Source organism: Megalopta genalis, chromosome 9 (assembly GCF_051020955.1).
Source record: "Megalopta genalis isolate 19385.01 chromosome 9, iyMegGena1_principal, whole genome shotgun sequence".
Classification (NCBI taxonomy): Eukaryota; Metazoa; Arthropoda; class Insecta; order Hymenoptera; family Halictidae; genus Megalopta; species Megalopta genalis.
The window spans coordinates 16,753,958-16,778,127 of NC_135021.1; the positions used below are offsets into that span (position 1 = coordinate 16,753,958).

The following is a 24,170-nucleotide window of genomic DNA, read 5'->3' on the forward strand; positions in this document are numbered from 1 at the left end:
AGGAAAATCGCGAATGCCTGCACTGCGGAGCGTTGCAACTGCGGCATGGGCTCTGAAAGACGAACGAAGCTACTGCAACGCGATTATTCTCGCAACGCTAACTTCGAAACTAATTCGAAGACAAAACGCAATAATTCATTTCGCAACGCTAGGATGGAAAAATCGCGATGTGCCCAACCCAGCTGATCGTTGGGACCTCGGTCCATTGTTGCAACTGCGGAATGGGCGCCTGAAAAGACGAACGAAGCTACTGGCAACGCGATTATTTCGACGCTACGCTAATGCATCGAACAGAAATCCGAAAGATTTAACTTTACTTTCTGGAAAGAACGAGTCTGTAGACTTCGAGAAATCTGATAGAATTGCAAAGTTGAAACGCGATTAGTTCGCAACGCTATATTCAAAGCTATTGTGCTTGATAATACAAAGAAAACTCGCGTCTATTTTATTCGCAACGCTATGATTTCTGTTCGAAATTAATTATAGCAACGCGTGAATAATTCGCAACGCTATGGCAAGTCGCGGATGTGCCCATCCGAGTTGTTGTTGGGGCGGCGAGGCCCTTCGTTGCAGCTGCAGCATGGGCGCCTGAAAAGTCGGAAGGTAAACTATTGCAACGCGATTGTATTGTCGCGACGCTAATTCAATGAACAGAGATGCAAAAGCGAGTGGACTTTGATGATCTTCGAAAATTTCAAACTTGAAACGCGAGCGTACTTAGTCGCAACGCTATCTTTGACGCTTCTTGCATGTCGAACCAAATGAAATCGCGAATCTTTCATTCGCGACGCTATACTTTGAATAATTAATTTCGATGCTAATGATAATCGCGATGGTTTTATTCGCGACGCTTATTTTCATCTCTGTTAAAAATGAAGCGAAACAACGCGAGATTATTTCGCAACACTATTGCAAGTCGCGGATGTGCCCATCTGCGCTGATCGTTGGGTTGGCAAAGCCTGCCCGAATACTACTATTGCTATGACAAGAACTACTATTGCTACGACAAGAACTACTATTGCTATTGCAGCGAGTACAGTGACCAATTAACAATACATATACATAATAATATACATGATAATATACACCATAAGTTTTGTCTTACGATAGTATTAACCTGAAAATAAAGAATCTGAAAATAAAGAACCTGAAAATCCTAGCTAAAATGGGGTTATTAGTTTCGAATTATTCGTCAAAATTAATCTGTTTCGATGACTACGCGTGAATTTAATTGCTCGAGAAGTAACGGCAATAGCAATGGCAAAAAAGTAATGGAAGTAACGATGATAGAGGTATTGGCGAGGGTAACGGCAATAGTAATGTCAAAAATTTAATGGAAGTAACAATGACAGAAGTATTGGCAAGGGTAACGGCAATTGAATTCGAACGGAAAACGCAAGTCATTGAAAAGAATACATCCTAACTAAATATACAATAGAATTCGCAACAAGTATGTGGTCACTGTACTCGAAAAAATTGAGAGAACTACTGGTCAAATAAGATCGACTTACATTTCGATGCGATGTTGGTCCTGGAATTTGTAGTAGGAAGAAGTAGAAGAGAGTAGCAGCGTAGAGAGAGTAGCAGCGTAGAGAGAGAGTAGCAGCGTAGAGAGAGTAGCAGCGTAGAGAGAGTAGCAGCGTAGAGAGAGTAGCATCATCAAGAACTGTCTTGAAACACGTCTGATTCCACCATTAGTCAAGTCCCGACTGATTGAGCTTTGACATTCAGCCGAGCGAGCACGAGGGGACACCCCCCCGGCCCCATGACTTTGACGATCGACATTATTCGAAGAGCTGTCTTGAAACACGTCTGATTCCACCATTAGTCAGGTCCCGACTGATTGAGCTTTGACATTCAGCCGAGCGAGCACGAAGGGTACACCCCCCCTCCCCCTCCCATCCCAATGACTTTGACGATCGACATTATTCGAAGAGCTGTCTTGAAACACGTCTGATTCCACCATTAGTCAGGTCCCGACTGATTGAGCTTTGACATTCAGCCGAGCGAGCACGAAGGGTACACCCCCCCGGCCCCATGACTTTGACGATCGACATTATTCGAAGAGCTGTCTTGAAACACGTCTGATTCCACCATTAGTCAAGTCCCGACTGAGTGAGCTTTGACATTCAGTCGAGCGAGCACGAAGGGTACACCCCCCCTCCCCCCCATCCCAATGACTTTGACGATCGACATTATTCGAAGAGCTGTCTTGAAACACGTCTGATTCCACCATTAGTCAAGTCCCGACTGATTGAGCTTTGACATTCAGCCGAGCGAGCACGAAGGGTACACCCCCCCCGGCCCCATGACTTTGACGATCGACATTATTCGAAGAGCTGTCTTGAAACACGTCTGATTCCACCATTAGTCAAGTCCCGACTGAGTGAGCTTTGACATTCAGTCGAGCGAGCACGAAGGGTACACCCCCCCTCCCCCCCATCCCAATGACTTTGACGATCGACATTATTCGAAGAGCTGTCTTGAAACACGTCTGATTCCACCATTAGTCAAGTCCCGACTGATTGAGCTTTGACATTCAGCCGAGCGAGCACGAAGGGTACACCCCCCCCGGCCCCATGACTTTGACGATCGACATTATTCGAAGAGCTGTCTTGAAACACGTCTGATTCCACCATTAGTCAAGTCCCGACTGATTGAGCTTTGACATTCAGCCGAGCGAGCACGAAGGGTACACCCCCCCTCCCCCTCCCATCCCAATGACTTTGACGATCGACATTATTCGAAGAGCTGTCTTGAAACACGTCTGATTCCACCATTAGTCAGGTCCCGACTGATTGAGCTTTGACATTCAGCCGAGCGAGCACGAAGGGTACACCCCCCCTCCCCCCCCATCCCAATGACTTTGACGATCGACATTATTCGAAGAGCTGTCTTGAAACACGTCTGATTCCACCATTAGTCAGGTCCCGACTGATTGAGCTTTGACATTCAGCCGAGCGAGCACGAAGGGTACACCCCCCCCCCCCCCCCCCGGCCCCATGACTTTGACGATCGACATTATTGGAAGAGCTGTCTTGAAACACGTCTGATTCCACCATTAGTCAAGTCCCGACTGATTGAGCTTTGACATTCAGCCGAGCGAGCACGAAGGGTACACCCCCCCCCCCCCATCCCAATGACTTTGACGATCGACATTATTCGAAGAGCTGTCTTGAAACACGTCTGATTCCACCATTAGTCAGGTCCCGACTGATTGAGCTTTGACATTCAGCCGAGCGAGCACGAAGGGTACACCCCCCCGGCCCCATGACTTTGACGATCGACATTATTCGAAGAGCTGTCTTGAAACACGTCTGATTCCACCATTAGTCAAGTCCCGACTGAGTGAGCTTTGACATTCAGTCGAGCGAGCACGAAGGGTACACCCCCCCTCCCCCCCATCCCAATGACTTTGACGATCGACATTATTCGAAGAGCTGTCTTGAAACACGTCTGATTCCACCATTAGTCAAGTCCCGAATGATTGAGCTTTGACATTCAGCCGAGCGAGCACGAAGGGTACTCCCCCCCCCCCCAATGACTTTGACGATCGACATTATTGGAAGAGCTGTCTTGAAACACGTCTGATTCCACCATTAGTCAAGTCCCGAATGATTGAGCTTTGACATTCAGCCGAGCGAGCACGAAGGGTACACCCCCCCCCCCCCGGCCCCATGACTTTGACGATCGACATTATTGGAAGAGCTGTCTTGAAACACGTCTGATTCCACCATTAGTCAAGTCCCGACTGATTGAGCTTTGACATTCAGCCGAGCGAGCACGAAGGGTACACCCCCCCTCCCCCCCCATCCCAATGACTTTGACGATCGACATTATTCGAAGAGCTGTCTTGAAACACGTCTGATTCCACCATTAGTCAGGTCCCGACTGATTGAGCTTTGACATTCAGCCGAGCGAGCACGAAGGGTACACCCCCCCGGCCCCATGACTTTGACGATCGACATTATTCGAAGAGCTGTCTTGAAACACGTCTGATTCCACCATTAGTCAAGTCCCGACTGAGTGAGCTTTGACATTCAGTCGAGCGAGCACGAAGGGTACACCCCCCCTCCCCCCCATCCCAATGACTTTGACGATCGACATTATTCGAAGAGCTGTCTTGAAACACGTCTGATTCCACCATTAGTCAAGTCCCGACTGATTGAGCTTTGACATTCAGCCGAGCGAGCACGAAGGGTACACCCCCCGGCCCCATGACTTTGACGATCGACATTATTCGAAGAGCTGTCTTGAAACACGTCTGATTCCACCATTAGTCAAGTCCCGACTGATTGAGCTTTGACATTCAGCCGAGCGAGCACGAAGGGTACACCCCCCCTCCCCCCCCCATCCCAATGACTTTGACGATCGACATTATTCGAAGAGCTGTCTTGAAACACGTCTGATTCCACCATTAGTCAGGTCCCGACTGATTGAGCTTTGACATTGAGCCGAGCGAGCACGAAGGGTACACCCCCCCGGCCCCATGACTTTGACGATCGACATTATTCGAAGAGCTGTCTTGAAACACGTCTGATTCCACCATTAGTCAAGTCCCGACTGATTGAGCTTTGACATTCAGCCGAGCGAGCACGAAGGGTACACCCCCCCTCCCCCTCCCATCCCAATGACTTTGACGATCGACATTATTCGAAGAGCTGTCTTGAAACACGTCTGATTCCACCATTAGTCAGGTCCCGACTGATTGAGCTTTGACATTCAGCCGAGCGAGCACGAAGGGTACACCCCCCCCTCCCCCCCCATCCCAATGACTTTGACGATCGACATTATTCGAAGAGCTGTCTTGAAACACGTCTGATTCCACCATTAGTCAGGTCCCGACTGATTGAGCTTTGACATTCAGCCGAGCGAGCACGAAGGGTACACCCCCCCGGCCCCATGACTTTGACGATCGACATTATTCGAAGAGCTGTCTTGAAACACGTCTGATTCCACCATTAGTCAAGTCCCGACTGAGTGAGCTTTGACATTCAGTCGAGCGAGCACGAAGGGTACACCCCCCCTCCCCCCCATCCCAATGACTTTGACGATCGACATTATTCGAAGAGCTGTCTTGAAACACGTCTGATTCCACCATTAGTCAAGTCCCGAATGATTGAGCTTTGACATTCAGCCGAGCGAGCACGAAGGGTACTCCCCCCCCCCCCAATGACTTTGACGATCGACATTATTGGAAGAGCTGTCTTGAAACACGTCTGATTCCACCATTAGTCAAGTCCCGAATGATTGAGCTTTGACATTCAGCCGAGCGAGCACGAAGGGTACACCCCCCCCCCCCCGGCCCCATGACTTTGACGATCGACATTATTGGAAGAGCTGTCTTGAAACACGTCTGATTCCACCATTAGTCAAGTCCCGACTGATTGAGCTTTGACATTCAGCCGAGCGAGCACGAAGGGTACACCCCCCCTCCCCCCCCATCCCAATGACTTTGACGATCGACATTATTCGAAGAGCTGTCTTGAAACACGTCTGATTCCACCATTAGTCAGGTCCCGACTGATTGAGCTTTGACATTCAGCCGAGCGAGCACGAAGGGTACACCCCCCCGGCCCCATGACTTTGACGATCGACATTATTCGAAGAGCTGTCTTGAAACACGTCTGATTCCACCATTAGTCAAGTCCCGACTGAGTGAGCTTTGACATTCAGTCGAGCGAGCACGAAGGGTACACCCCCCCTCCCCCCCATCCCAATGACTTTGACGATCGACATTATTCGAAGAGCTGTCTTGAAACACGTCTGATTCCACCATTAGTCAAGTCCCGACTGATTGAGCTTTGACATTCAGCCGAGCGAGCACGAAGGGTACACCCCCCGGCCCCATGACTTTGACGATCGACATTATTCGAAGAGCTGTCTTGAAACACGTCTGATTCCACCATTAGTCAAGTCCCGACTGATTGAGCTTTGACATTCAGCCGAGCGAGCACGAAGGGTACACCCCCCCTCCCCCCCCCATCCCAATGACTTTGACGATCGACATTATTCGAAGAGCTGTCTTGAAACACGTCTGATTCCACCATTAGTCAGGTCCCGACTGATTGAGCTTTGACATTGAGCCGAGCGAGCACGAAGGGTACACCCCCCCGGCCCCATGACTTTGACGATCGACATTATTCGAAGAGCTGTCTTGAAACACGTCTGATTCCACCATTAGTCAAGTCCCGACTGATTGAGCTTTGACATTCAGCCGAGCGAGCACGAAGGGTACACCCCCCCTCCCCCTCCCATCCCAATGACTTTGACGATCGACATTATTCGAAGAGCTGTCTTGAAACACGTCTGATTCCACCATTAGTCAGGTCCCGACTGATTGAGCTTTGACATTCAGCCGAGCGAGCACGAAGGGTACACCCCCCCCTCCCCCCCCATCCCAATGACTTTGACGATCGACATTATTCGAAGAGCTGTCTTGAAACACGTCTGATTCCACCATTAGTCAGGTCCCGACTGATTGAGCTTTGACATTCAGCCGAGCGAGCACGAAGGGTACACCCCCCCCCCCCCCCCCGGCCCCATGACTTTGACGATCGACATTATTGGAAGAGCTGTCTTGAAACACGTCTGATTCCACCATTAGTCAAGTCCCGACTGATTGAGCTTTGACATTCAGCCGAGCGAGCACGAAGGGTACACCCCCCCCCCCCCATCCCAATGACTTTGACGATCGACATTATTCGAAGAGCTGTCTTGAAACACGTCTGATTCCACCATTAGTCAGGTCCCGACTGATTGAGCTTTGACATTCAGCCGAGCGAGCACGAAGGGTACACCCCCCCGGCCCCATGACTTTGACGATCGACATTATTCGAAGAGCTGTCTTGAAACACGTCTGATTCCACCATTAGTCAAGTCCCGACTGAGTGAGCTTTGACATTCAGTCGAGCGAGCACGAAGGGTACACCCCCCCTCCCCCCCATCCCAATGACTTTGACGATCGACATTATTCGAAGAGCTGTCTTGAAACACGTCTGATTCCACCATTAGTCAAGTCCCGAATGATTGAGCTTTGACATTCAGCCGAGCGAGCACGAAGGGTACTCCCCCCCCCCCCCCCCAATGACTTTGACGATCGACATTATTGGAAGAGCTGTCTTGAAACACGTCTGATTCCACCATTAGTCAAGTCCCGAATGATTGAGCTTTGACATTCAGCCGAGCGAGCACGAAGGGTACACCCCCCCCCCCCCGGCCCCATGACTTTGACGATCGACATTATTGGAAGAGCTGTCTTGAAACACGTCTGATTCCACCATTAGTCAAGTCCCGACTGATTGAGCTTTGACATTCAGCTGAGCGAGCACGAAGGGTACACCCCCCCTCCCCCCCCCATCCCAATGACTTTGACGATCGACATTATTCGAAGAGCTGTCTTGAAACACGTCTGATTCCACCATTAGTCAGGTCCCGACTGATTGAGCTTTGACATTCAGCCGAGCGAGCACGAAGGGTACACCCCCCCGGCCCCATGACTTTGACGATCGACATTATTCGAAGAGCTGTCTTGAAACACGTCTGATTCCACCATTAGTCAAGTCCCGACTGAGTGAGCTTTGACATTCAGTCGAGCGAGCACGAAGGGTACACCCCCCCTCCCCCCCATCCCAATGACTTTGACGATCGACATTATTCGAAGAGCTGTCTTGAAACACGTCTGATTCCACCATTAGTCAAGTCCCGACTGATTGAGCTTTGACATTCAGCCGAGCGAGCACGAAGGGTACACCCCCCGGCCCCATGACTTTGACGATCGACATTATTCGAAGAGCTGTCTTGAAACACGTCTGATTCCACCATTAGTCAAGTCCCGACTGAGTGAGCTTTGACATTCAGCCGAGCGAGCACGAAGGGTACACCCACCCTCCCCCCCCCATCCTAATGACTTTGACGATCGACATTATTCGAAGAGCTGTCTTGAAACACGTCTGATTCCACCATTAGTCAAGTCCCGACTGATTGAGCTTTGACATTCAGCCGAGCGAGCACGAAGGGTACACCCCCCCTCCCCCTCCCATCCCAATGACTTTGACGATCGACATTATTCGAAGAGCTGTCTTGAAACACGTCTGATTCCACCATTAGTCAGGTCCCGACTGATTGAGCTTTGACATTCAGCCGAGCGAGCACGAAGGGTACACCCCCCCTCCCCCCCCCCCATCCCAATGACTTTGACGATCGACATTATTCGAAGAGCTGTCTTGAAACACGTCTGATTCCACCATTAGTCAGGTCCCGACTGATTGAGCTTTGACATTCAGCCGAGCGAGCACGAAGGGTACACCCCCCCTCCCCCCCATCCCAATGACTTTGACGATCGACATTATTCGAAGAGCTGTCTTGAAACACGTCTGATTCCACCATTAGTCAAGTCCCGACAGATTGAGCTTTGACATTCAGCCGAGCGAGCACGAAGGGTACACCCCCCTCCCCCCCCCATCCCAATGACTTTGACGATCGACATTATTCGAAGAGCTGTCTTGAAACACGTCTGATTCCACCATTAGTCAAGTCCCGACTGATTGAGCTTTGACATTCAGCCGAGCGAGCACGAAGGGTAAAAATTTCATATGGTACACACGAGGTGTCATGCACACCAGAAAATTAAAACGGCTGTCACGGTTAAACTACATATTATTTCGGGTCCGAAAAATTAGTAAATATTCTTCAGACGTTCTAAAGTAAAGGAGAACAGCGTTTTTCTTAAAAATATCACTGTTATGTAGTAAAAAAAATCCGGAAAGTTCTCGTCTTGTGACTTGTTCAATACTTCGAACGCGGCTCGAGTCCGTCCCGACCTTCTGTCAAAGCCTCGTGCTGCGGACTCTCTCGCGGACCCTCTCCCTCGCACCGTCACCTCTCATTGGCCAGTGTTTTTCGTTAATAACTCGTAAACAAAGCCCCAGATTGCATTTTCGCAATCGAAAAAGTTTTCGAAAAAGTTACTTCAAATGACTTCAGCTACCCCTCATTTTCGGCTGTTAAAATAATTGTGGGACACCCTGTATAATATATATATATATATAATATAAATATAATACAAATATAATACAAATATAATATAAATATAATATAAATATAATGTAAATATAATGTAAATATAATATAAATATAATGTGAATATAATGTGAATATAATGTGAATATAATGTAAATATAATATAAATATAATATAAATGTAATATAAATATATTATATTATAATATATTTACATCCATATTTAACATCCATTTTCATATGCTCTATCTATCATTTATTATATTATTTGTATTACTGTTTCAAGTAGAGGACGCAATCAAACGGTATTTCAGAATAGGTACGTTTATTTTATACATACCAGATTTTTGTTAGTCGTGACCCAGTACCTTTTTCACATTTGACATAGCGAACGATGAAATATTTGCGAGTGCCTATCGTTTATGTAGTTGTGCCAATATCCACACGGCAAAGCCTGCGTACACAAATACAGTCCAGGGTCAGAGGGGAAACCATTTCCACTTCATGTTTCACGGGTCGACCTTTCGTCGGTTGTTAATAAATGTGGATAAATTGCCACTCGTACGAGAAAGCACTCTTCACTCTATGGAATGTAAACTTTCCAAAGAATATTTGTGTTTCTCATTATTCCGATGTTTACGCTGTAAACGTATTTAAATTCTGTGCAACGATACAGCCGTAACAGTAATTTATTTAATTTTTAAACGCGAACATTTCTGATTACAAATTTTTCTTATTCTGACATTAGTTCCAATATTTCTTCTACTATCGTGTCATGATAAAAAATGAGTTCTATGTTTCTAGGTACGTTTATGCTTATCTTTAACTCACTGTCTTCGTATACATTCCGTACTTCAAACAGAATTGTAACTTGATTCCTGCGAACGTTAGAAACCCCTTTCGCACGTAATATTTTTAACGAAATGGAAATGCTTATGGCGATAATGTTCATTTCTCTGCAGAACGAAGGATGCTGGCAGTTTCTTGTGGAAATATAAGTGAGAATGCTAAAATATAAGCTGGATTTAGTATCTCACATATGAGCCGTTTATTTTGAAAGTGGCATAAGTCACTTTTTCAAAACAATCGAGTTAATGGTAACACTAATTACGATTGAACGGTATCTTTTCATTTTAAACAAATTTGCAATCAATAAGCTGAGAACTATTGAGATTTGTTCGAGAGAAGTTTTGCTAGTTAACGGTATAACAAACATGTTTATTTGGAAAGTGGCGTAAGTCGCTGTACTCAGGAAATTAATTGCGGGGCTTAGTGTAAAAGAAATAGAAACGTGCGATAAGTGTGTGTGAAGCATCGTTTTGAATTGTTTTCAGTATTTTTAAAAGAGTTGTGATCACACTGGACTTATTTTTATAAGTGCGAAAGAATAGTGCAGTTTTCTAAATTATATTATAGCGATGTGGCGGCTACCTCCAGATCCGCCAGCAGATGGCTATAAAATGTTTTATAAACTAACTTTAGATGAAAAAGATGAATTTCTAACTTTGGATTTGTCACCAAAAAGAGAAATACCTAGGCGTTATTCACAAATAGAAATGGATCCGTTAAACGCTGGATCTCGTCCTGTTTCTTCAGCAAAATACAAAGACACGATGGACTTGCTTAATTATATACCCCCAATATACCACAGTTATTTGAAAAATTTGAAACAAAACACGATTTCCGAGGACTTAATCACTCCTATCGATGACGAAAATTAAATTGAACCGATGTATTTTCATATAAATTACTTATACTTATGTATCAAAATGTACTAATTATTTTTGTATTTTATGAATATTAAAATAAAAAATACTTAAATCAAACCTTTATATTAAATATGTTCATGGTATAAATTATTATTATACATGTAATTCATTCAACAATTTTAGTAAATCACTGTCCTTTCAAAACATCACTTCGGTAAAATACGTCGGACAAAATTAATATATGTCAGTCATTTTTCTAAACTATTTATTTTGAAAGTGGCTCGAGTCACTTTACCGTATGTTTATACGAAATTATTTATACTGAGAAAAATATCAGTATCCCGAGATAACAAATACAAGTAAATCTTCTCGAAAGTTAGCATCCATATTTTGAAACGTGTTAAAACGCAAACCCTTAAAATATATCGACTTAAAAACAAAGTGACTTATGCCACTTTCAAAATAAACGGCTCATATGTAGATACTTTATCGATATTAATTGCGTCCTTAGAGCTAACCAAGAAAATAAAAATTGTCCGCGATAGATCGAAGACGATCCGAACACGCGTATGAAAAATTCACAAAGGGTTGCACGTTTATTCTTGCAGACGATGAATTCGGCGAGAAGACAGTCTCGATACTGTTGGACGGCGAGGAGTCGGAAATGGTCTTCATCGATCATCCACACGTGGAAATGAGCGTAAGTAGAGCAGAGATATGCAACATTTTCTCCTGCAAGTCTAATCGCATCACGGTGTAGATCGAAAGGTGAAAGTTCATAATACAGATTGCTGTAAAATAAAACTGCGGTGAAATCGAACACGCGCCGAAAGCCGCATGCAACGAAACTAACTCGAAATCAAACAAACTGTTTGCCCCGGTACGCTACGCGGAATATTCAACAAGTACCAACAGATTGTGTAGGAGTTCTCCGAAAAACGACCGCTACGACAATAAAACCCATTGTTTGGTATTTCATATTTCCGCTGTCACTTCGATCTCTCCAAAATGTATTTAACTTTTTCCGCTTGTTCTTTGATACGTTTTTTCTAGCTGGAAAATAACGTCCTTTATTCTTCGTGACTGAACTGCCGACGTTCTTGCGCTAATAGCTTTCATCGATTGGCAAGATATACGTATGTATGGACAAGACCGCAATTTCTACGGAAAATTGAAAAATGTCCGAGAAAATTGCTCTGACGCAGAATCACTCCGCGCAAGAATCACTCGCCCGGAGTTCACAGTTAAATCAGAAATATCCTTAACCCCTCGCACTACGATTTCTTTCACAGGTACGTTGATCACTGGACAGCGGATTTTATGCCCGATCGTGTATGCAAAAGTCCATGTTGCTGTTACTACATCGAATTCTGCTTCTATATAAATACGTAATGTAGTTGGAACAACAATTTCTTGCCATCATCTCGGAAGCAAAAGTCGAGTAACATGTAGAATAATTTCCACGTAATTCGCACTCAGATTGTGAACAAGTATAAAAAAGAGACGCAAGGATAATTACTATAATTATCCTTGCGTCTCCTAATTATTATTATAATTAATTATTATAATCACGCTCGAACAATCGTATCTCCTCTTCCCAAATTGTCCATTTTTGTGCGCGATCTGAACGCGAATCAGGGAGAAATTACTGTATAGGGAAAATCTGTTCAAAATGTAGATCTTGGCAACATATCTCAAGGTCGTCGAAATCAACGGAGCGCACCCACTTCCACATAATCGCACGATTTACTTTCGTTCCTAAATCTCGATAACGGAAGAATCAAATTTTGTTTCAACTCGAACGTAATTAACCACGAGCCCGTCTCGTTGTCACGTTGCGAGGGGTTAAATTGGAAAATCCGATGCTTATTTCCAAAAAGTACCAGAAATCATCGAGAACCGATTATTGTACTCCGTGGTGTTAAATATAACAGTGAAAATTCGTCAGCTACCGCCATTAGCCTCGAATTATTTCGTGACGCCGGCGTTGGTTAATTATCGCTTAATAAAGGGCTGCTGGACGCAGAAACCATAATAGGTCCGCCGAGACTCGAGCTCCACTTCCGAGGATCCCTTAGTAATTACTCGGTAATGGGGGGGGGGGGGGGGTCTTCTCGAACCCATACAAATTACATGGTTACGAGTAGAAAAGCAAGTTCGAAATTCTCATGTATCCGTCTCGGCGTTCTTTCGTTACGGTGCATCGAATGTCGGGACAATGGATTCCGGGAGAAACGAACTCACAAATAGCTACCGTGTTTGCCGTGCGCAGGTGGAGAACTCTTTGTCGACGTACGAGCCGCATGCCTGTATCGTCGTCTATTCCATCGTGTCTCGCACGAGCTTCCAGATCGCCGAGGAGATATTGAATTACCTATGGCGGGAGCACTACACCCAGGAGCGATCGGTTATCGTTGTTGGCAACAAGTCCGACCTCGAGAGATGTCGCACAATCTCGTCGAACGGTAAGACGCTTGCACAATTCGATTAACCCCTTGACATACAAATGAAACGGAATACGATGCGTCCGAAAAATATCATTTAACACATTAACCCCTTGACTACGGCAGACTTTGAGACGCGTCGGCCGTACCATACGGCAGAAATTCAACTAACATTGAACGTACTTTTGGATAGGGATGCATTTTTGTGAAAACATATTTCAATATTTGAAAAACTAAATTTCGCTACATGAAAACAATATTATTTATTTCTCTGAATCGAATTACTATAAATGTTACAAATTTAATATTAATGTAAAACTCGTCTCTCGTCTAACTGAGATAAGATCTATCGAAATAAATATCGATCAAATTTTCTGGGCGTCTATAGGCGCCCTCCGTGTCAGAAAACAAAACTGCGTCGAGCGCCTATAGGCGCTCCGAGTGTCACAAACGCAAAATTCCTAAGCGCCTATGGGCGCCCACAGTAGTCTAGGGGTTAAAGGCGGGGGATCTTGACGAAAGTATGCTAGGTAACGCGGCGACCGCCCCGCCTCGTTTTTCGTCCTAGAGCGGGCGATATTTTGTGTAATCATATCGTGTTGCTTCTGAATAATTTTGGATTGTGTCATAATTACGAGTTTTCCTGAATTGTTACAACTAATTACTGTGGTTATGATAAATGCAGTGATTGGTATAAGATGTCGAGTCTCTCTCTCTCTCTCTCTCTAGTAGTAAAATCACATTCTTATTTAGTGTTGTACGTGCGCTGATTTACTCTGAAAACAACCCCTATTCGCAAGATTCACTTAACATGTAGTCAAAATACGTATATAAAAAAAGTATTCGATATTAATTCGTTCGATCGATCACAGGCTTTTCAATCCTTAATACGAAATCTGTCGAGCACTGAGATTCTTTCCCGTGAAAGAATCGTTACGATTTCAACGATTTAAAAACGAACCTTTAGTATCAATTCTTAACTCTGCACTTTGGCATTATATACGTAGGCCTACGTATTTCTTCACGTGGTCCCACAACAGTACTTTCGGAGCTCGTTATTTCACAAACGGGATTTTACGGTGTCCCATGCCGCTCTCCGTTACAGAACTGCAACGACTCCGAATCGCGCCAAAGAGACGCGATTGCTCTCGCATCGACGAACGGAACGCGAGAATCGCGGCAGGAGCTTCCATTTCCGTGATCGTGTTCTCCGTTTCTTTGCAGAGGGTAAGCAGATCGCTGCGTCTAGGGAGTGCAAGTTCATCGAGACGTCCAGCGGCATACAGCACAACGTGGACGAGCTTCTCGTCGGCGTTCTCAAGCAGATCCGGCTACGAGAGACGCGCGACAAGAAGCTGAAACGACAGGGCAGCAAGAGAAAGGCGCTCTCGAAGCTGCACGGTAGCAAGACCGCTCTCAGCCTGAACTTGGCACGCGAGATACTCAACAAGATGTGCTTGAACGACAGCAAGAGCAAAAGCTGCGAGAATCTGCATGTGCTCTAAGGACGGGCCGATCGCAATTGCCCTTCGATTGGTAGACTCTCGATCAGACTTTCTTCCCGATTGTTGTAAATATCGACGCGTTGAGACCGAAACGACGGTAGAGCCCCTTGCCTTACGACTCTTTTTCACCTCGTGTTGTTTTTTGCTAGGTCTGTCGGAATCTACAGCGTACTTCGCGAAGGTATCCTTGGCCACTGAAAGCCGCGGAAGACGGATCAACGGTGATTATCGTATTATTTCGCGGCACATTGTATGCGACGGCGCGCAGTGGTCACGGATTCGCTCTCCGTGGCTGAAGATAATTTTAGCGTTGTTTCAAGATTTAAGGTTACAGGCCGTTGAATTTTTTGTCACAAGTTTTACATGTTGCGAAAGTTTATGCAAACTTCTAGAACACGTTCGTTTTTGCGTGACACGATGACGTCGTTCAGACGACTCGTGCGATATCGACGACGCTCGATTCTTCCAACTAAAACGCTGCTGACCCCGCGTACACCCTTTACATTAGATTAGATTACTGTTATACGAAACTACCATTCCCACAGGTTATTATCGAAAGGTCAGCGCGTTGTACGGGAGACCTCACTTTTTCATCGGCTACAATATTGCTAATAAAACTGTACTGTCACCAAAAATTTCTCTTGGGGAACGCGACTCGAGAAAAAGTGTCCAAGTTTCCTCATTCTTTTCTATTCACTAATGTGAAAATATCGTTGATAATATTATTATTTGAAACGCGCGTAAGCATCGCTAAAAGCAACATTCGTTTTCGCTCCAGCATAAGAGAAACGAATAGCATTCATAGTCGGTAAGGTCTTCGCTGCGAGTTTGACTCGGTACTGTAAGACTTGGGGGTCTGCAATCTGCAAGGTGACACAGTTTCAAAGAAACGAGCGAAGCCGACGCTTAACGTTTCGCGTTTTACAGCCGAGTAACCGTGAAAATTTAATTACAGCTGCCCGATTGTTCGAGATTCCTTATCGGAGTCGTAACAATTCCAACAATCCGGTCTCCAATCATGGATCGGCGCACAGCGGAATATTGGTGATTCTTGTTAACGCTCGTTTCAATAAGTCATTATTGCATTTTCCATTTTAGTCGGCTATAATAATCGCTACGGTTTTTAGCGTTTCAACGTTTTGTCATAGTTTCTTTCTCGCGCAAAATGCATATTTTACATTACTCAAAAATTAGAACGGACGTTCGAGAAATATCTTTAGCAGCGCGACAAAGACATCGTTCGAGATGTTCGACACTTTTTTTACAACCAATTTCTTTTGTATTATAATCGGAAAGCTTGGAAACATGGCAGAACCGTAAATAATCGCTAGACCGCGGATTTTATGCATTTATAGGAAAAATTGATACATCGAATACAAAGCGCCGATAACATTTCAAGAATAAAGATATAACATTGCATTATTTTCAACTCGATAAAACAATTAAAGGAAGGAAGAAATGTCTCGGTATCATCTGTGGCTTGCAATCGATGCGGCCAATTTTTATTTTGCATAAAGATCCGCGATCTAATAATCACAAGTACATTGATAACGAAAAAGCGATCTATACATGTATAATTTGCTATAATTGCTATAATTTGCTATAATTGCTATAATTTCTTTACGCTGCGTAAAAATTACGTACGGACAGCCGATAATTCGGAGAATTACTGAAAGCTATAAAATCTCTGCACTGTTCGCAAGGAATATCGTTCTCCAGAATTCTGCCCGAAGACACGAATATTACCGCTCGATTAGCCAAAATTCTAAGACTGACTTCGTGCAGCGATTCGATTTTAACGATCTGTTACGATGACGATGATCTTCGCAAGGCACGATCGTAAAATTTCACAGAAAATTCTCAGTCCGCGAGCGTGCGTTCGATCGATCGGTAATCTCTACGTTCCTGGCCACTTAACACTTTATCGACCGCTAGCCTATTTATCGGCTTTTCGATTGCCAATGTTTATCGATCGCTAGCCTATTAATCGGCTTTTCGATTGCCAATGTTTATCGATCGCTAGCCTATTAATCGGCTTTTCGATTGCCAATGCTTATCGACCGATAGCCTATTAATCGACTTTTAGCTATCGACGGTTTTCGCTTCTTTACTGTTTTGTTAGTAGCTGACCTCCTGTATGCTGACCTCCTTATGAATCCTATATCCTTATATCCTTATGAATTATAATTATAATAATTATTATTATTTATTATTATTTTTAAAGGAATAAGCACAACACAATGAATAGCGAAAATTTAGCCGGTACTGGGGGCAAATGCGCGCGCGACTAAGTCAGTCCTTACTGAGTGGCAGCCTCAACCACGACCGGACGATAAAGTGTTAACCTGCTCAGGCCTACGCGGTCTATTCTAGGATCTCGATGGACGTGCAAATAGGGAACCGTTCACCCTTCCAATCATGTCTGGTGCCCCGAATAATATTTGCTCTGCCTTCGGTCGGTTCGCTAGTGGTAAGTAAATACGAGTCACAATCGTGGGATACAGGTGGTGACGGATTGATCGCGAGCATTTCGACGTATGTGGCTTCCGACGACGTAGGAGGAACAGGGATTACGCTATTGGACTCGACTTTAATGAACGCTGCGAATCTGTGCCGATGCCAGATAATGCACTGGATCGTTACCGAAAATTCTGTCTGCGATCGATTTATTAAGAACTCCGCGAATTTATTACTCGTTCAAAGTTGTCTCGTCGAGAATAGAATCCAAAATGTCTAGTACTCCCTCGAAGCTTCGCGAAGAATAAAGTCCGCTTAGGTTTCGTTGTAAAACGATTTGAAAATCATTGAACCTTCGACTTTGACAGCTGCGTTGATTAGAACTTGTTCGTTCTTAATAATTTCTTTAATCCTTTGGCATATTATTATCTTCGCAGTTACAGCGATTAGAATCTTTTTTGTTTTATTTTATTTAGAAGAGGGAGGAAATTCAAATTAATAAATTTGATATGCCTACATCTACTCGAGTGCTGATATATAGCAAGAGAGCCATACTTTTTTCGACTAAAAAGAGCGGCATAACATTCATACTTAACAGGTTATTACCGAAAAATCTTTATCACGAGACAGATCAATACTTTGATAACAGAAGAATAAAATTTGCTTCTGACTCGTTGCTATAGCATGGTACGAGGAGTTAACGAACAACATTCTTTATTTATCACATATTTCTAGCACGTAATATCCGCCTAAGCGATCGGTGCTGTAAATCGATCTGCGAAACCTCGAGTCCACGTAGACGTTCGCAGCTAATTGGCATAACTACGTCTCGTCAGAATTTCTCAAATTAACCGGTGGCGTGTTTTTCGATTTCTCATGGTCATTATCGCGGCCAGGAAATCAAGGTGTTGGTCCCCTGAAGAACTGATTTCGGACCAATACGTGCGGCGGAAGGTTCGCGAGCCAATCCTCGAAATTAGAATCGAAGACGAATGGGACGGGGATGCCGTCGTGCGATAATTTTGGCGACTCGTTAGTACGCGGTTCAATTATTTATTGCAGTCTAATTCTGACGAACGAGAACTTTGTCCGAAGAAAAAGTATGTTTACGAAGTGATGAAGATGCGGCGCAACACACGGTAAAAGTAATTATCATAAAAGGAGGTTTGAATTATCTCTTTCGTAGTCATTCATTCATAACTCACTCGCTTCATTCTCTTTGGAAGTGTTCCCCCAGCGAATGGAGGTTCATATTGAGATTCATATTTGCAAGGACAAAAGACGCTAGTCGCGTAAACTTAATTAGGATTTGCGCCTTTATGCACGTTCAGCTCATAAAAATATTCGAGAATTCGGAATTGAATGAAATCCGAGTATCGGGTGAAATTTAAATAATCTTTACATAGTTTGCATAAAATGACGCAGTCGTTGATCACCAAAAACAAGATACAGTTTTCTCCCTTATTATCTCGTGATATGAAAGTATCAATTTGATATTTGTTTACACAGTTTCCCGATTACTGCTTGTGCCGCAAGAAGGCGCGCTTGGAAAATCAAAATGCGGCGTTGCGAAGCAAATCCGTGTCGTTTAAGCGATCCAGATACGTGTTCCCGCACGTGTGTCAAAATTGAATTTAACTTCATTAGTTTTCGAACAAGCACATTAATTTCTATCGGAACACGATCGAAAGACCAATAAAATTAATAAATTGCATTCGCGTGCGCGAACACTTCCTGAATCTCGGTCTGCGCGTATTTAGAATTTTCCAATAATTAATTCTAGCCTCGCGACGCGTCGCTCTCCATTAATTAAACCAAAAATGATGATCGGCTGAAACCCGAACGAATACGATTCGTGTCGGGATGAACTCCGATATTTTCCGATTGATTCGATTTTCGAACCAATTTGACGGAAGATGGATTTTACTTTTTTCTTTTTGGCTCGACGGCCGTTAATTAATCAACTCGACGGCGTCGACGTTTGCCCTCGACTTTTCTGATCGGTTTATTCTACTGGAAACACCGCTTTGAGGATCGATTCTACGGATGCCGAGGTCGTTATAATTTTGCTGGACGCTGGTTTCGTCCAACTGCGACGCTGGTCGTCACCCCTAACTTCGTAAGACGCGTTAACGATATCATATTCTGTATACACGCGTAGTATAATTAGAGATTAAGCAACTATATGTCGCGAGATGTTTCCTTCACGGCGTGTTTGGGCTGTCTTCGTGGTTTTCGACTCGTCACGTCGCGCGATCAAGCATTGTGTTTTACCGTAGTAACTAATCACGAACGGTTAACACCCGAATTTTATGGCTGCGAGAAGAACGATGGATGTTACAATTTGAAGAAATTTCGACGGTGCCACAACTAGAGTTCGATTATTTTTCAATCGATCCGTTCTATCGGGTTGGTCGAAAATTCTTGTCGCGCGTTTCAACGCGATCAGACGCTGCGAATGAACGAATAAATAAATTGAAGATTAATAAAACGTTGTCAAGCAAAACAGTACAATACATACAGAGTTCGGTCTATTATTTCATGACTGTATAATAAGCAGGCGTGATTGAAAAATGTGACAAAATTTTGTTGGCCAACCCAATAGATGAACACGGATTTATGTGTCGCGTACTGCGCTATTATAATATTCGATTAGATTCTGTATGTAGGTTTCCCACGGCATTAAGCGTAATGATCATTAAGGAGTTATACTCGCAATCGATCCGGAAATGGAAAGAAAAATCGTTTGTGAACTTTCTTCTCAAAAACTTCGAAATATTTCACAGTTGATTTGATTGCGTCTTAACCCGAGAAAGATAACCTACGTCGCAGAGGCGCCTGCGAAGACTGTTGATTTTTGTTAATTTTTCATAGAGGTCTAGTGATTTAAGTTTAAAATTACTTAAAATATAAAAAAATATAATATAAATGCATTTTATTTTTACAATAATGCCAAACCTTTAAAATGACTAGATTAACTTAAATAAATATCCATTGTTGGTATAAAATTGACGCCTTAGAAAAGCATGCGCCTCTGAAGCGTATGGTTATCTTTTACGTACATTGTCATATGGTTATCTTTCTAGGGTTAAAGCGATTGTAATAATTTCGCCGTTACGAAAATTTGTTCCATTTTTGTCGGTCACTCAAACGATTTCCTTCCTGTTTTCCCGATGAAACGTGGTCTAGTCGCGCACTGGACGGTCTCTATCGCGCGAGTATCGATAAGGTTGTTGAACGGACATAGTTCAACCGAGTAGGGACGGCCTAAAAACGTACAAGACGGAGGGGATGATCCCACTCCGTCGGTATATGTGTGTGTGTAGACTTTATTGCATCATTGTCCGTTACTTTGGACGAGACCTGAAGAGAGAACTATCGAGGACGACTGGAATTACAGTGACACGCGAGCCGGGGATCTGCAAGTTAGATTAGCCTTTCGGCTTCTAATCCTGCGTCGGGCATGTTTAATCGTAGGAATTATTCCCTGTATATTGTAACAATAATCATCATCTCGCGTTCTCCAGTCTTCTGGAACAGACACGGGCAACATGTTCCTCGCTCCGATCGCCATCCAGGCGTCCCCTAAGGACGTCACGTTGGGCCGAACGACGTCAGAGAGGCCGTCAAGTTGCGACGTTGGCAGATGTCGACAGAATACTATTTATCTTATTCATTGGGACTTCCGTACCGAAACGAAATATTATTCTTGCTCTCCAACAGCATTGCGGCTACATGGTTTCGTCAGGGCTTTAAGTCCGAGGACGAGGACGCGTTCACGTTGATGCGCGTCAGCGAAAGTACGCCGAGAGAATCTGTACATACAGTGGTTTGCGGAGGTGCTTGAACACATTCGAAACAGGATAACTTTTTCAAATGTGGATTAAATGAATTGTATGTCTTCGAGGCGATAGATGGACCAGTTTAATAAGTGATATCTACAAAATATTTTAAAAATTGTAATTTGTTTGAAATTATAGAACATAACTTGTACGTATGTTGAGAATTTCGTCGAAATCGAAATTGAAGTTTTTACGAGGACACTTTCGATCGACAACGGTAAGAAATCCAGAGATTTTTACATCTTGCAGAACGTGTTGTTTACATTTTCGTTGTAAGCTCGGATAAAAAACACTTTAAGAAACGCGAGTTCTTTTTTTCATTCGTTGACATTCCATGTAACTGTGGTTTAATAAGAAAATGTTTGCTATCGTCATATAAACTGGTCCCTTTACCACCTCCTAAAAGTTCAAGTTATCTCGTCCAACTGGAAAGAAGTGATTCTGTTTTAAAAAGTGTTGGAACACCTTCGCGAGCCAGCGCAGGTTTTTCGTTTAACTTTCTAGTAGGCGTTCGAACGCGTTTCCGATTTTTATTGGTACACTCCTGAACGATAAATTTTTTCTTTAAAAGTACGTATTGTTGATGCACCGTATAGTGATGATGATGCTGTAAAATCTCACTTAACTCAGTTTTTGGCCGAAAAGGATCAGACTTTCTACGAGCGTGGAATTTTCAAGTTGTCGGAGAGATGGCAAAAGGTCATCGAACAAAATGGAAAATACATTACAGATTAAACTTTATTCCAAGTAAAAAAAATTTTTATTTCATTGAACAAATCGGCAATTACTTATTTGCCAACCCAATACAGAGGACTCGAAATTACAAGGAACGAGCGAGAGCAATTGCCCATGCCTGTTCTAGAGAGCAGATAGATTGAACGAAGAAGATTCGTTGTGTTGCAGTATCTCCGATGATGGGATAATTTGACGCGGAATGATTCGCACTTGGTCGACGACGAAACTCGATCTCAACGCAACGCATCTGTGACCCTTACGCATTGTTAACCCATTCACGATGATCGCGAGAACCTCTAATCAGAATCCATCACGGCCTCGTTAGGCAGGACTATTTTTATATACGCAACATTGCGACCCGTCGCGATCTCTCGCCCGCAGGATCGGCATTTTTCTACTTTGTAAAAACGTTAGAGAACCCAGTGCAGGGAACGCGTGCATTCCCTTCAATCGACGGTTTCTCTCAGTTTTTCTACGGACGATCACGAGAAATTAGCAGACGAGAAGCAACAATGAAACGAAGCTCTTGTAACGCGCCGCGGCGATGTAGCTGGGATGTTTTTTTAACGAGATTCGCCTCGTTAGCGGACTAGAATCTCGGAATTATCGTTGTCTCGCCGTTTCTCACAGTTCTTTTCGCAAACAGTTCCTGCACACCCACACGACAATCAAATTATTTTGTTATCTATCGTATTGTACCGGATCTCTGTCGTAGGATGTAGACTCTAGGTGTTTCTGTCAAAATAAAAGCAATATTCCTAACGAGCCTTGTACTTTCTATCCACTTTCCTGCCCAATTTCTATCGTTTCGTACTTTTTCGTCTTGCAGGACAAGTTAACCGTTCGAGTCCCAAGCAGCGCGATCGCGCTGTTCAGATTTTATGTCGAGAAAACCCAGCACATTTCGAACATTGTGGACAACTGACGGTGCGTTACCGATTGTCGAAGCGCGCTCAGATTTACCGAAGCAAGTACATCGCACGGCTCCTTTTAATGTAAATGGTACATTTCACAATAGGTAGAATAATACTATAATAATGCGATAATATGTCACAAAATAAACATTTTTAATTCATTATTATCGCGCCGCTTGGTATTTTACGACAGAAAATAAAACAAGCGCTATATCGCGCTGCAAAGGGTTAATTGCACAAATCGATCGATACGTTATTAGATTGAATTCTTAACATTCGTAAATTTATCATTTCTGGCTTCTTCATATTTATAACAATTCCATTTGTTAGAGATACGACTAATCAGAAGATACGACCCCAGGTACCACGCTCACTTTTCGATGAGATTTCGCACGGTGATAGAGCTTTTAAACCTGAATCCAATGATAATACTCAATTTTGAGTGCAGACGGCTGACAGTTTTTGAGATATTTAATGTTGAAGTTGTTAATAACAAGGCCAGGAAGATGCCTCGGATTACGGCGCGAGGCACCGTGCGGCAGGAGGTGGCGGGACCGGGGGGGGGGGCGTCACGTTCAGATAGAATAGCGCAGATCCAGCCTCCCACCCTTCCCCACTCCCTAATATTGCTGCTACTGTGTGCTGGTGGATTAAACCTTCGCTCGCGTCGCTCGGAACCAGAGGTCCCTATTTCACGTTTACTGAAATACACGTGTGCACGTTTAGTTAATATATCCGTGTATCAATCCGTGTACGTCTTAATACACGGGCACACGAGTACACGGACTCTGAAATACACACACGAGTACACCTGTAATTAATGTATCCGTGTTTTAATGATTGCATCAGGCGCGTGTGCCTGTATATAACTTCATTCCAAGCCCTGATATACAGGGTGGACCATGGAACGTGATCAGCTTAATTTATTCTGCTGCCAGTGGTTCGATTTGAAATTTTTTGAGCTAAAATAACATGGTTTAAGGAGAGCTTTAAGATGATTGTGCCAAATCTTTTGTCAATCCTTTTTTTCCGAGGTCATCAGTCCCATCTTCAGTTTTTTATAGGTTGACCTACAATTCTCTTTGTACCTATCTTTTAGGGGATGCTGAGACCAATTTGGCAAGCATCATAACATATAGTTCTTTCCGAATCTAAAAAACAAAATTGTACGTTTATCTATAAAAAGACCTTGATAATTCCGGAAAAAGGGAATTATGCATACATATTATTTAGTTATACATATACTTAAATATATTTGTATATAATACAATATGTATGTATAATTCCCTTTTTCCGGAATTATCAAGGTCTTTTTATTGATATATATATATATATATATATATATATATATATATATTTATTTTATTTTATAATATATATGAATATATACAAGGGTGCCCCAAAAATTTCTCGCATTACGAAAATATGGGGTAGCTGAGGTCATCCTGAGTAACTTTTTCCTTTGCGAAAATGCAATATGCGGCTTTGTTTACGAGTTATTAACGAAAAACACTGACCAAAGAGAGGTGAGGGCGCGAAGTTCG

General features: G+C 43.5%; 1 protein-coding gene across 2 annotated transcripts in view; it reads left to right on the forward strand.

The window, feature by feature from the left end:
• Nucleotides 1-22,474, forward strand: part of LOC117217346 (uncharacterized) — an 85,793-nt gene extending 63,319 nt beyond the window's left edge. The window contains exons 6-9 of one of the 2 annotated variants that reach the window (XR_013034155.1): nucleotides 11,338-11,429; nucleotides 13,002-13,194; nucleotides 14,398-14,743; nucleotides 14,828-22,474. Coding sequence is in view for 1 of the 2 variants with exons in the window: in XM_076524693.1 (XP_076380808.1) it covers nucleotides 11,338-11,429; nucleotides 13,002-13,194; nucleotides 14,398-14,678 (566 nt within the window). In the remaining variant the exon portion in view is untranslated. Of the gene's footprint in view, nucleotides 1-11,337; nucleotides 11,430-13,001; nucleotides 13,195-14,397 lie in introns of both variants that reach the window. The other variant, XM_076524693.1, reaches the window with a different exon arrangement.
• The last annotated feature ends 1,696 nt before the right edge of the window (nucleotides 22,475-24,170 follow it).